The following is a 14,459-nucleotide window of genomic DNA, read 5'->3' as shown; positions in this document are numbered from 1 at the left end:
TTGGGGAGGAAGGTGATTTACACATTCTACTCCTCCGCCATCTTGAAGGTCCTCATTATTTTTTTAATCTCTAAAAGTACTTTGACTGAAAGTGCTTTGTGTGCTTCATATGTTTTTAAAATTTTTTTCATAAGACTGTGACTTTTCTTCTATTCCTGATTTTTTTTTTTTTTTTTTGTCTCAGCATGTTATATTTAAATCATTAGCAGTTTTCTTTCTCTAGACCATTTTCCCCTCAGGGAAAAATTGATTTCAGGGACTGTGCATCAAGACTAGTCATACTTTTTCTGAATGAGTCTTTAATTTGATCTTCTGGTTGCTGTAAGTTGAGTAACAACCTCATTTCACATCAGCTGCCTTGACGGCCTCAAGAGCCTCTTTGATGAATCCCCAGGTCCTCTCTAGCTCCCGTGCCCTGCATTGTCCTCATCTTTGGTGAACTTAGAATAAATTTAGAATCAAGTCCAAAACGTTTATCGTGGCCCATTAGCTCCACATCAGCTGGCCTTGCCACGGACAGTGTTGTCTAGTTCTTAAGGGTCTGAGGTTCACGCTCCATCCCTCTCCTTGCTCGCTGTGTGACCCTGGAAACAATCCTTAATCTCCCTCTGCCTCAGTTTACTCATCTTTAAAATGGGAACATAATAGTATCTACATCATAGAGGTTTATTATTATTATTCTTATATTGAAGTATAGTTGATTTATAATATTGTGTTAGTTTCAGGTATATAGCAAAGTGATTCAGTTATATATATTGTATATATTTCAGATTCTTTTTCCATAATAGGTTATTACAAGATGTTGAGTATAGTTCCCTGTGCTCTATGGTAAATCCTTACTGCTTATCTGTTTTATATATAGTAGTTTGTATCTGTTAATCTCATATTCCCAATTTATCTCCCCCCACACCTTTCCCCTTTGTTAGCCACATCATAGAGTTTTTCTGAGGATGAAGTGAATGGATGCATAGAAAGGGCTTAGAAGGGCACCTGGTATGGAGAAGACACTTAGTAAGTCTTAGCTTCTCTCCTCTTCTTCCCTCTCTTGCCCCCCACCAGCCCCTCACCACACTCTCCTCCTTTCAGCTCATTTTAGCTGAAGGAGCTTTACACCTACTCTTCCTAACACCTGGAAATTTCCTTTCTCCATTCTCACATAATTCATTCCTATTTATTCTTCAGTCTCTGCTTAACTGTCACTTCCCAGATCCAGGGGGCGGAGTGGTGAAGGCAGGGACATTATCCGCTGCGTCATTCTCAATGCCCAGCCTAAGCTTGGAAAAGCACTCTACAGTGTGTCTGCTAACAGCAGACAGCTTGGGTGTCCAAGTGTTCTAGCCCTTAACCAACATCAGGTGCAGTCTTTTGGCCACACCATGCGGGGATCTTAGCTCCCCAACCAGGGATTGAACCTGTGCCGCCTGCAGTGGAAGGTGAAGTCTTAACCACTGGACCACCAGGGAAGTCCCCGTCAGGAGCAGTTTTGAAGCTGTTGTTTGGAGAGGCAGTTTTGAAGCCTGTCCCCCTACTAACGGCGCTACCTAGCACTCGCCTGCTGTTGGCACTTGAGTCCAGCCCCCTTCCCATTCAAAAAGGCCATTTTACCCCAAGCTGAGATTTCCCTTTTCCAAGTTGCCTTTATACAGTGAAATTTTTGAATGAATAAAATTAAAATGTTGATTTCATTTAAAAAGTTCATTTTTAGTAGCAGCATCATTCCTGTCTTGTTTTTAGCTGCCCTTTTTTTGTGATTCTTCTCTCTCCTTTTGCTCTCTTTTTATTTAAATAACTTTTATTGCTTTCTTTTTCTCTTTGCAAGAGGAATACATGTCACTCTAGAAAATTCCTCACTCCTGATTTGTTGTGTTGTACTTACACTTTCCCTGTAAGTGATCTAAAACTTTTGGGGAACAAGTTAGAGATAGAAATACATCACTATGAAGAAATAATAAAGCAAAAGAGGTGTGAGTTACCTACTTAAACATTTATCTGTTATCAAAATTGCATTTCCTGGGCTTCCCTGGTGGCGCAGTGGTTGAGAGTCCGCCTGCCGATGCAGGGGACATGGGTTCGTGCCCCGGTCCGGGAAGATCCCACATGCCGCGGAGCGGCTGGGCCCGTGGGCCATGGCTGCTGAGTCTGCGCGTCCGGAGCCTGTGCTCCGCAACGGGAGAGGCCACAGCAGTGAGAGGCCCACGTACTGCAAAAAAAAAAAAAAAAAAAAAAATTGCATTTCCTTATTTATTTGGCATGCACGGTGAGGATATAAAGTTGTTTTGGCGGCTGGCATAAGCTGTGGGGAACTATGCAGCAGGCCTGCTATTTTTACTTTTTATTTTTTATGTGTTGTATTTCTTTCTTTTAAAATTAATTAATTAATTAAGTTTTTGGCTGTGTTGGGTCTTCATTGCTGTGCACAGGCTTTCTCTAGTTGCGGCGAGTGGGGGCTACTCTTCATTGTGGTGCGTGGGCTTCTCATTGCCGTGGCTTCTCTTGTTGCGGAGTACGGGCTTCTAGGCGCACGAGCTTCAGTAGTTGTGGCACACTGGCTCAGTACTTGTGGCTCTTGGACTCTAGAGAGTAGGCTTAGTAGTTGCAGCACACAGGCTTAGTTGCTCCACAGCATGTGGGATCTTCCTGGACCAGGGTTCAAACCCATGTCCCCTGCATTGGCAGGCGGACCAGGGAAGTCCTCTACTTTTTACAGGGCAACGTAAGCCTTTAAGGAAGTGAGTAGATTGCTCTCTTTGTGTTGATATCTTTTACAGATTTTGCACAAGTAAATACAATTTTCCTCAAATAGAAACCCTGACAACTAACAGCAACAATAAAAAGAATTCCAGCTATAAGTGGAAATTTTAAAAATAATAATTTGGAGGGGAACTAATCATGGAGCCGAAGGGAATAGTATTGAATACATGAAGGTTTATGTGACTGGAGGATAAACTTGCTGGTCTGTTCTAATGACCAAATGAATTCTTGACATCCTCAGCTCTACCCTGCCCTTTGGGAGGCCAGCAGAGCTTTCCAGCTCATAGTTATAATGCTTCTTACTTGGAAAGAGGACAGCAGAGACCCTAAACTAGTCCCCAAATCTAAACTAGTCCCTAATGAGCCGTGGAGAAATATGAGGCTGATTTTACCAAATACACATGGATTAGGGCTTTTGTATTTCATTAAAAATGAACCCTAGCTAAGAATTTGTTGTTTGTACCAACAGCTCTTATCCTCAGATATTACGACTCCCAATGACTGTTTAAAAAATGTTATTGTGTCACTTCTTAGATTGCACTTCCTGGCTTTGAAACGATGCTGAATTTGCAGTCATCCTCAAAAGCCCAAATGATATGCTTTGTTCCTCATATTGACAAAGGAATTTGGATCTTCATTTGAACATCTTGATCTACTACGAGAGGTGAAGGAGAGTGCTCTAAGACTTGACACACTCTAAGAAACGTATTTTCTATATTGATTTTTTTTTTGGTAAAGTAAGAGATACAATTGATGCAAGTGAGCATCTGAGTTTAAAAACAGATGATATTATGATTGTTAAAATAATAGTAATTAGCATATATTTTTCTCTCTTGAATGTAATTTATCAGAATGATTCCTTTCTCTGTCTGCCTTACTTCATTAAGTATGATAATCTCTAGGTCCATCCATGTTGCTGCAAGTGGCATTATTTTTTTCTTTTTTATAAATTATTTTTTATGGCTGAGTAATATTCCATTGTTGTATGATATCACTTATGTGTGGAATCTAATTTTAAAAACAACACAAATGAACTTATTTACAAAACAGAAACAGACTCACAGATCTCAAAATCAAACTTATGGTTACCAAAGGGGACATGTAGGGGGAAGGGATAAATTATGAAATTGGGATTAACAGATACACACTACTGTATATAAAATAGATAACTAACAAGGACCTACTGAGCACAGGGACCTACTAGAGCACAGGGAACTCTACTCAATATTCTGTAATAACCTATATGGGAAAAGAATCTGAAAAGGAATGAATATATATATATATATATATATATAACTGAATCACTTTGCTGTACACCTGAACTGACAAAACATTATAAATCAACTATATTCCAGTTTAAAAAAAAAGATTCCTACTCATGCCACTGTGACATCTAAGTTTGATAAGGAAGTTTCTAAGGGTTATGGTTCCTAACATTTATTTATGAGTGATTCATACCAGAAGCAAATAATATCTCATCAAGAATTTATTTTTTACTTGATAAATATACTCAATTCACACTTAAAATTTTAAAATAATTAATTGTATAGAAAGAAAACTGAGGTTTTTCCTTTAAACAACTCCTACTTATAGTAAGCAAGCCTTTTATTAGTCATTAATCATAATAACTTATTTGTTTTAAAATGTTTTCACTTCAGCTCAGTACATCTCAGCAACTTTTATTGACTTTGTGTCTTTAACCTTTAGAGCTATTCCATCTAATGACTCCCTTTAAATTTTGTCTTATCAAGTAATGTGGCAGCTCAGCACATTTGCTGAGTAAACTTTGTCAAGACTTGAGAAATTTCTTAGCAATGAAAACGGTGCTTAAGTGTTCAAATATTTGGAAAATAATGTGCTAGTCCTTTCATGTAGAAAAATCATACCATCAACAGTTAGTAAGTTCTGAGATTTGAGCTTCCTTCATAACCCCAACCTCAACACCCATGTGTATACAGAGAGCCACACACATTCCGTCTCTCTCTCTCTCCCTCTTTCTCTTTCTCTCTCTCTCTGTCTCACACACACACACACACACACACACACACACACTCACTCACTCACTTTATGATGTTAATGAGGAAATGCCCTACTCATTCAGATGCCTGACATGTTGACCAGCCACAGCTTCATGGTCACAAATGAGATACTTTAGTCTAACCCATCGCACTGACGAGTTCAAAAACTCCGGGGGAAAGAACAGCTTAAGAATCTTGGATACAGAATGTTATCCTTCACTAAGGCTCTCTCGTGCTCTCTCATGATCATGCTCAGAAGACCCTCTTAGCACCAGACTCTAAGCTTGGCGATCTGGGTTGTAGTGATCTCTGTGGGTGTCTAATAAAATAAGATTGGACCATTGAACTTTGGATTCATTTGATTTTATGATATGTATCTGTTTTATAATCAGCATGTGATGTATTGCCTCTAGAAAGTGCTAGCAGCCATAAAGTTAAGGGATTGTCAATTGGGGTCAAACAAGTCTGGGCGTGAATTCCAGCTCTGCCCATTCCTAACTGTGTATTTGAATTTAGGCATCATTTCACCTCTTGTACTCCAGTTTCCATATTTATCGAATGGGATAGTAATCCCTATCTCTCACCTTTTTATCTGAGGATTAAATGAGATAATGTGTGAAAGTGCTTACTTAGCTCAGTAACCAGTAATGGCTATTATTCTGAAATGGTAAAAATGACTTAGGATCCATACCCAGGGAAATACAAAGACACAAAGAGCCTTCTCTGCCTCTGTTTTTTCTGCACTGTGCTACTCATTGCTATCTTGAAATTCCATGTGTGAAACAGACCTCAAATAAGAGAACACTTAAATTTCATTTTTAAATTTAAATAAAAATTTAAATATCTCACTTTAAATAAAAATTTAAAAATCACAGTTAAATAAAAATTTAATTTAAATAACAATTAAAATTTAATTTAAATAACAATTAAAATTTTACATTTTAATTTAAATAACAATTTAAATTTAAGTAAAATTGAAAGAAAAGTTAAATTCTAAATAAAAATTTAAAATTTAAATAAAAATTTAAAATTTAAATAAAAATTTAAATAAAATTAGAAGAAAAGTTAAATTCTAAATAAAAATTTGAAGTTAAAATGTAAATAAATCAACTTATTGCAGGTAACGAAGACAGGCACATCCACACGACCAGTTTGCAGCAAATAAAAACTGTGACGGATGAATTGAGGCAAAATGAAAACCTGACACCTTCGCAGCCAGCCGGGAGGACCCGGCTGTCATGGCTACCAGGAGCCACAACAGAGGGCTCGACTCCTGAGCTGGAGGGACCCCAAGAGCCCACCTTCAAACGGGGAATCCTGAGAATGATGTCGCAGCAGGATGTGCGCGCTGAGATCTTCCTCTGGAGCTTTCTGCTGTGGTCGGACACCATAGAAATGGTGCGGGTGGCCGGGCACCCCAAAGTGTACACGTCAGGCTGGGTCTACCCCGTCTACATCTTCAGTTTCATTTCTCTTCTTCGAATGATACTGACTCCCCGGAACCCGCTTCTGAATTCCCTGGGCATCGTGCTCCAGGATCTACCCTTTATCTTTGTTAGACTTAGTTTAATCATTGGCCTGGGAACGATCACACCCGTCTTGGGCCTTTGTAAAAATGTACTCGTGACTCTCTCTTATGTTTACTTCAATTACTTAACCAAATTCAGGATTTTCTCTCCCTTTGAGGTATCTTTTTAACAAGGAAATGTCCCATAGTCAAACCTCTTTGTTATGCACATGCACGCATTTATAATCTTTTTGGGGGGCAGGGATAAATTTTTGTGCTATAGGAAGAAATGAAGAATAGATGCTAGAGAAAAAAACTATTTTTAAAAACTGTAGCATATCAATTTTTAAAATGTATACAAATGGTGCTAAATTTAAGCAAAGTTGTAGTCTTCTAAGTTGGTTCCCCTTGATCTCTAGAAAATGTTAATAGTTAATTTTAGTTACGTATTCTGCACTTTTTCTAAAAGCACCCTTCAATAAAGCCTCTTAAAAATTAGAACATGTTTTCCCACTAAGTTAGTCCAAGAATGAAATTTTTTTATTGTTTATATAAAGTGCATCACAAGAATTAATTAGTTAAAATTTATTTTAGGAAATACACTTGTAATTATGGAATAATGTTTAGATTCTTTAAAAACATTTGAATTGTAGTTTTAGGGTCTCCTTCAAATATGGAATTATGCTCCTTATTCTGCTGTGGCAAGCGACTTTTATGTAATCAATTGTTTTCAGCATAGAAAGCAGTAAATTTAGTTTCAGACATTTGACTCAGTTTAATATAATGAAGTCAAGGTACACCAGTAAGACCTAGATAAAGTTTTATAATAGGAAGCCATTAATTGAAGAGGGAGATTTCAAAGTAGAAGAATATCTTATTTGCGGAATTGGATACCATCATGAAAACAGTCAGGTACAAGCCCTGTTTAAAATTAGAAGTTCAACTTACAAATATAACAGCAAATGCATTAGTGTCTTATGTGATAATAAATAATGGTTATCCTGATGTTAAATAATTAGATACAGAATTATGCGATTTGCTTTCCTATGTTGGGATGCTCTCAGATACTCATAGCAGGGGCTATCCATTCTGCATACATTTTCAGATGCTAGAAAGATTTCTGAGAGGCTTATGTGTGCAGAGTAATGTTTAACATAGGCATTCTCTGCAGTGATCTGTGATAACAAATGGCCTAAAGAATGGATAACTGAACTTGCCTGCCACTCCACCAAATCCCCCAATCTCACTCTCCCCTTAGGCTTTATGGTTTTTCCTTACACCATAAGAGGAGATCTATTCACAGTTGTTGAAAGCTTAGCTTCTGGCTTTATGACTTGGGGCGAAATCTTTGACTACTGTAAACCCCAGTTTCCACATCTAAAAGATGAGTATATTACTAATACTTTAATAGGGTTAAATAGTACTTTATAGGATTGAGAGGATTAACCGAGATAGGGAATGTTCTCATTACCTTGTCTGGTGAACTATAATAACCCAATGAATACTAAATATTTTAATTGTACCCTAAGGAGAAACAGGTAGCTTAAAGCATTGTTTAAATTTTCCTGTTTTATTCTTTTCTGTGTTCTACTTACCCTCTGGGAATAATAATTTAAATCATGCATTTGTGAAAAGTAAAATAGAAAATCTTCAGATTACCTCAGACCGTAATTTTTCATCAAGTAGTATTATGTCCAGAAGTGAGTAATCCACTGAATATACAGATTAAAGTTGAAGTATATAAGTATTCATTCATCAGGCATTGGAGTGTCCCTCCTATGAGTTCTCATAGAACCCTAACTATAGCACTTTTTTAAGACTTTCATTATGTGTTTTACTTTTCTGAGTTCCCCATTAATCTTTAAATTCCTTAAAGAAAGGCCCAAGGATATCTTGTTTAACAATGTATCTTTATCTTCTTCTGTCAATCCCACAGAAACTTACAATACTTATAATTCTAAAAAAATTATCATATAAATAATTTCTTTCAAGTCATACCATGATAATCTTCTTTATGAAGAAGAATTTATAACCAAGTAGTTGACTCTAATATCCTTAAATATGAAAATATTTTACATACATTTATATTTATCTTTGTATTGGAATTTATAGAGTGAAAAATGCTCAGATAAGCTGAAAAGTATTACTTATTTGAGTTTAGGATGCATTTTGTATCTAATATTTGAATATGAATATGCCTGATATTTTGGAAAGTGGCAACACTTTGTATAAATAATGAAGGCGTGTACAAAAGGCTCCATGTAGGAGGAAAATTATTGAGTATGTAGTTTAATAATTTACTAAGGGTGTACACGTGTATATAAAGTTCAAGTCTATGATATTTTATAGGCATTGCAGCAAATTTGAATGAAACATTGGTAGTTCTACACTGTGTGATTAAATGTTATGCTATTAAAATTATATTGTAATTCTCATTGCTTCTAATGATTTTTGGTATTAAGACCCATGTAGCTTTTGTGTCCTTATAAAAAGTTATGAAGTTAACTTAACATATAGATTAAAATTAAATGGATGGAGAAAAATATACCATGCTAACATTAATCAGAAGAAAGTAGAAGTACTTATATTAATTTCAGACAGACCAGACTTGAAAGTAAGGAAATTTTTCGAGGGTTAAGAAAGGCATCATTACATAATAATAAAGGAGTCAGTTCTCCAAGGAGACATAATCCTTAATGTGTATACACCTACAGAGCATCAAACCACATAAGGCAAAAACTGATAGAAATGCAGAGAAATAGATGAAACCACTATTATAGTTGGAAACTTCAACACCCCTCTCTCAGAAATGGACAGTTCCAGCAGTCAGAAAATCAGTAAAGACATAGTTGAACTCAATGACACTATCAATCAACTGGATATAATTGACATCTACAGCCTACTTCATCTGATAAAAGCAGAATATACATTCTTCTCAAGCTCACAAGGAACATTTACCAAAATAAACCGCATTCTGGGGTGTAACAGAAACTAACAAATTTAAAAGAATAGAAATAATATAATGTCTGTTCTCATAATGGAATTTAATTAAAAATCAGTAACAGGTAATAGAAAAATCTCCAATTATGTGGATATTAAACGTTTCTAAATAACACATGGGTCAAAGAAGAAATCTCAAGAGAAATTAAAATATATTTTGGAGTAAATAAAAATGAAAACAAAACATCGAAATGTGTAGAACGTAGCATAAGCAGTGCTTAGATGGAAACTTATAATATTGAATGCACATATTAGAAAAGAAAGATCTACAGTCAATAAATTAAGTTTCCACCTTGGGAAACTAGTAAAAGGAGAGCAAATGAAATGCCATGTAAGGGGAGGAAAAGAAATAATAAGAATTAGAGCAGAAATCAGTGAAATTGAAAACAGAAAATCAATAGAGAAATCAATAAAACTACAGCCTGGCTCTTTGAAAAGATTGATAAAATTGTTATGCCTCTAGCCATGCAAACTAAGAAAAAAAGAGAAGACGCAAATTAGCAACATCAGAAATTAAAGAGGGGACATCACTACAGATCTCACTGAAATTAAAAGGATAACAAAGGAATGCTATGAACAATTCTATGTCCACAAATTAGACGACCTAGACAAAGTGGATCAACTCCTTGAAAGAAGCAATCTGTCAAAACTCACACAGGAAGAAATAGATGATCTGAATAGGCCTATACCGAGTAAAGAAATTGAATCAATAATTAATATCCTTCCAAAACAGAAAGCACCAGGTACAGATGGGTTCACTGGTGAATTCTACTTAACTTTTAAGGAAGAAATCATACCAATTCTCTGCAATCTCTTTTAAGAGGACAGAAGAGGAAGGAATATTTCCTAACTCATTCCACACAGCCAGCATTATCCTAATACTAAAACCATACAAAAATATTACAAGAAAACTACAGAACAATATCTCTCATGAACATTGAGGCAAAAATCCTCAACAAAATATTAGCAAATCAAATACAAAAAGATATAAAAAGAGGGAGGCAGAGTCAAGATGGCTGCACGGAAGGATGCAGAGTTCCTGTCTCCCCACAGGTAGGGCACCTGCCGGTTGCTGTTGGGAGACCTCAGCACCCAAGGAGATGGGAGGAACCCCCAAGAGACTGGGTAGGACATGGGGGGAAGTGAGGAGGTAGGAGAAGTGGAGGCTGTACAGGACTGGTGCCCCGAGGGGTGGCTGAGAGAGGGGAGGGGTTCCCATGTCTGGTGGGACCCTGGGAGGGCTCAGAGGATAAGGGGGGAGTGTGCCTAGTATGTCCCCTGCCCAATCAGCTCTGGGAAGCCTGCTGGGCTCCTGGGCCAGGTCCTCCACCCTCTGAAGGCCCCCTCCAGCCTGCCTGGGTCCTCGGGGCCTAGGAGGGAGATGGGGGGTGGGGGAGCAGAGGAGAGGCGGATGGAGAGGGGCCCTCCAGGATCAGAGGATCAGGGGAGGTGCAGAGGGTGTTTCCCCTGACACTCGGGCCCAGGGAGCCTGGGTCCCAGACCTGGACCTGGTCCTTCACCCTCCAAGGCCAGAGGCACTCCTTGGCCCTTCCTGCACGTTGAGACTAAGCCCCACACCCCCGAACCCCCAGGGCCTTTTCTGGCCCTGTGGGTCCTAAGCATAGGCCCCGCCCACTGCCTAAACCCCACCCCTGCCTAAGCCCCACCCCCCACAGCCAAGGCCTTATTCAGCTTTTTTTTCTTTTTCCCTCTTTTTTTCCTATTGTGATTCTGTTTTACCTTCTGGTTGTTTAATCTATATTTTTATTTTTTCTAACATATCTGTTAGTTTTCTAATTTTATTTTTTTCCCTTTGTTATTGTTTTGCTCCTTTTTTTTTTTTTTTTTTTTTTTTTTTTTTTTGCTGCCCTGTACGATTTGCAGGATCTTGGTTCACAAGCAAGGGGTCGGGCCTGAGCTCCTCTGGTCGAGATCCGAGTCAGGACCACTGGACTAGCAGAGGACCTCAGACCCCAGGGAATATTCATTGGAGTGAGGTCTCCTGGAGGTCCTCATCTTGGCACCAAGACTGAGCTCTACCCAACAGCCTATGAACTCCAATGCTGGAAGCCTCAGGCCAAACAACCAGTAAGACAGGAACACAAACTGACCCATCAAAAAAAAAAAAAAAAGAGACCACAAAAAAAAGGGTCACAGATGAAGGAACAAGGTAAAAACCTATAAGACCAAATAAATGAAGAGGAAATAAGCAACCTACCTGAGAAAGAATTTAGAGTAATGACAGTAAAGATGATCCAGGATCTCGGAAACAGAATGTAGGCACAGCTCGAGAAAGTATAAAAGTTTTAAAAAGTTCTAGAAGAACTAAAGAACAAACAAACAGAGATGAACAACACAATAGCTGAAATGAAAAACACACTAGAAGGAATCAACAACAAAACACCTGAGGCAGAAGAACGAATAAGTGAACTGGAAGACAGAATGGTGGAAATAACTGCTGAGGAGCAGAAAAAGAAAAAAGAATGAAAAAAATTGAAGACAATCTCAGAGACCGCTGGGACAACAGTAAACATACCAACATTATACAGGTCGCATCCCAGAAGAAGAAGAGGAAAAGAAAGGGTCTGAGAAAATTTTCTAAGAGATTATAGTAGAAAACTTCCATAATATGGGAAAGCAAATAGTCACCCAAGTCCAGGAAGCACAGAGAGTTCCATACAGGATAAATACTAGGAGGAACATACCAAGACACATAATCAAACTAACAAACATTAAATTCAAAGAAAAAATATTAAAAGTAGCAAGGGAAAAGCAAAAAATAACATACAATGGAATCCCTGTAAGTTTATCAGCTGATTTTTCAGCAGAAACTCTGCAGGCCAGAAGAGAGTGGCAGGATATACTTAAAGTGATGAAAAAGAAACACCTACAACAAAGATTACTCTACTCAGCAAGGATCTCTTTCAGATTCGATGGAGAAATCAAAAGCTTTACAGACAAGCAAAAGCTAAGAGAATGGAGCACCACCAAACCAGCTTTACAACAAATGCTAAAGGAACTTCTCTAGGTGAGAAACACAAGAGAAGAAAAAGACCCACAAAAACAAAGCCAAAACAATTAAGAAAATGGTAATAGGAACATACATATCAATAATAACCTTGAATGTAAATGAATTAAATGCTCCAACCAAAAGACACAGACTGGCTGAATGGATACATAAACAAGACCTGTATATATGCTGTCTACAAGAGACCCACTTCAGACCTAGGGACACATACAGACTGAAAGTGAGGGGATGGAAAAACATATTCTATGCAAATGGAAATAATAAGAAGGCTGGAGTAGCAATTGTCATATCAGACAAAACAGATATTAAAATAAAGACTATTACAAGAGACAAAGAAGGACACTACATAATGATCAAAGGATCAATCCAAGAAGAAGATATAACAATTGTAAATATTTATGCACCCAACATAGGAGCACCTCAATACATAAGGCAAATGCTAACAACCATGAAAGGGGAAATTGACAGTAACACAATAATAGTAGGGGACTTTAACACCCCACTTACACCAAAGGACAGATCATCCAAACAGAAAATAAATAAGGAAACATAAGCTTTAAATGACACAATAGACCAGATAGATTTAATTGATGTTTATAGAACATTCCACTCAAAAGTGGCAGAATACACTTTCTTCTCAAGTGCACATGAAACATTCTCCATGATAGATCACATCTTGGGCCAAAAATCAAGCATCAGAAAATTTAAGAAAATTAAAATCGTATCAAGCATCTTTTCTGACCACAACACTATGAGATTAGAAATCGATTACAGGAAGAAAACTGTAAAAAACACAAATATATGGAGGCTGAAGAGTGAACTACTAAATACCCAAGAGATCACTGAAGAAGTCAAAGAAGAAATTAAAAAATACATGGAAACAAATGGCAATGAAAACACAATGACCCAAAACCTATGGGACGCAGCAAAAGCAGTTCTAAGAGGGAAGTTTATAGCAATTCAATCCTACCTCAAGAAACAAGAAAAATCTCAAATAAACAATCTATCCTTACACCTAAAGCAACTAGAGAAAGAAGAACAAAGAAAACACAAAGTCAGTAGAAGAAAAGAAATCATAAATATCAGAGCAGAAATAATGAAATAGAAATGAAGAAAACAATAGCAAAGATCAATAAAACTAAAAGTTGGTTCTTTGAGAAGAAAAACAAAATTGATTGATAAACGTTTAGCCAGATTCATCAAGAAAAAAAGGGAGAGGACTCAATCAATAAAATTAGAAATGAAAAAGGAGAAATCACAACTGACATAGCAGAAATAGAAAGGATTTTAAGAGACTATTACAGACAACTATATGCCAATAAAATGGATAACTGGGAAGAAATGGACAAATTCTTGGAAAAGTACAATTTTCCAAGACTAAACCAGGAAGAATTAGAAAATATAAACTGACCTATCATAAGTAATGAAATTGAAACTGTAATTAAAAATCTTCCAAGAAACAAATGTCAACAAACAGATGGCTTCACAGGAGAATTCTATCAAACATTTAGAGAAGAGCTAACACCCATCCTTCTCAAACTCTTCCAAAAAATTCCAGAGGGAGGAACACTCCCAAATTTGTTCTATGAGGCTACCATCACTATGATACCAAAACCAGACAAAGATATCACAAAAAAAGAAAATTATAGGCTAGTATCACTGATGAACATAGATGCAAAAATCCTAAACAAAATACTAGCAAACAGAATCCAACAACACATTAGAAGGATCATACACCATGATCAAGGGGGGTAGGAATGCAAGAATTCTTCAATATACGCAAATCAATCAATGTGATAAACCATATTAACAAATTAAGGAAGAAAAAACATATGATCATCTCAGTAGATGCAGAAATATCTTTTGACAATATTCAACACGTATTTATGATAAAAACTTTCCAGAAAAAGGTCATAGAGGTAACCTACCTCAACATAGTAAAGGCCATATATGACAAACCCACAGCAAACATTAATCTCAATGGTGAAAAACTGAAACCATATCAACTCAGATCAGGAACAAGACAAGGACGTCCACTCTCACCACTCTTATTCAACATAGTTTTGGAAGTCCTAGACTGGCAATCAGAGAAGAAAAAGAAATAAAAGGAATACAAATTGGAAAAGAAGAAGTAAAACTGTCACTGTTTGCAGAT

General features: G+C 37.1%; 1 protein-coding gene across 1 annotated transcript in view; it reads left to right on the top strand.

Annotated features, from left to right (window-relative positions):
- The window catches only part of TMEM236 (transmembrane protein 236), a 46,162-nt gene extending 39,335 nt beyond the window's left edge, over positions 1-6,827 (top strand). Inside the window, exon 4 of the mRNA XM_030832382.2 lies at positions 5,890-6,827. Coding sequence (XP_030688242.1) covers positions 5,890-6,467 — 578 coding nt within the window. The 3' untranslated portion in view covers positions 6,468-6,827. The remainder of the gene's footprint in view (positions 1-5,889) is intronic.
- The last annotated feature ends 7,632 nt before the right edge of the window (positions 6,828-14,459 follow it).

The sequence above is a fragment of the Globicephala melas genome, chromosome 2 (genome assembly GCF_963455315.2).
Source record: "Globicephala melas chromosome 2, mGloMel1.2, whole genome shotgun sequence".
NCBI classification, from domain to species: domain Eukaryota; kingdom Metazoa; phylum Chordata; class Mammalia; order Artiodactyla; family Delphinidae; genus Globicephala; species Globicephala melas.
Note: the sequence above shows the minus strand (reverse complement) of the source record. Positions and strands in the feature narration are given on the sequence as shown.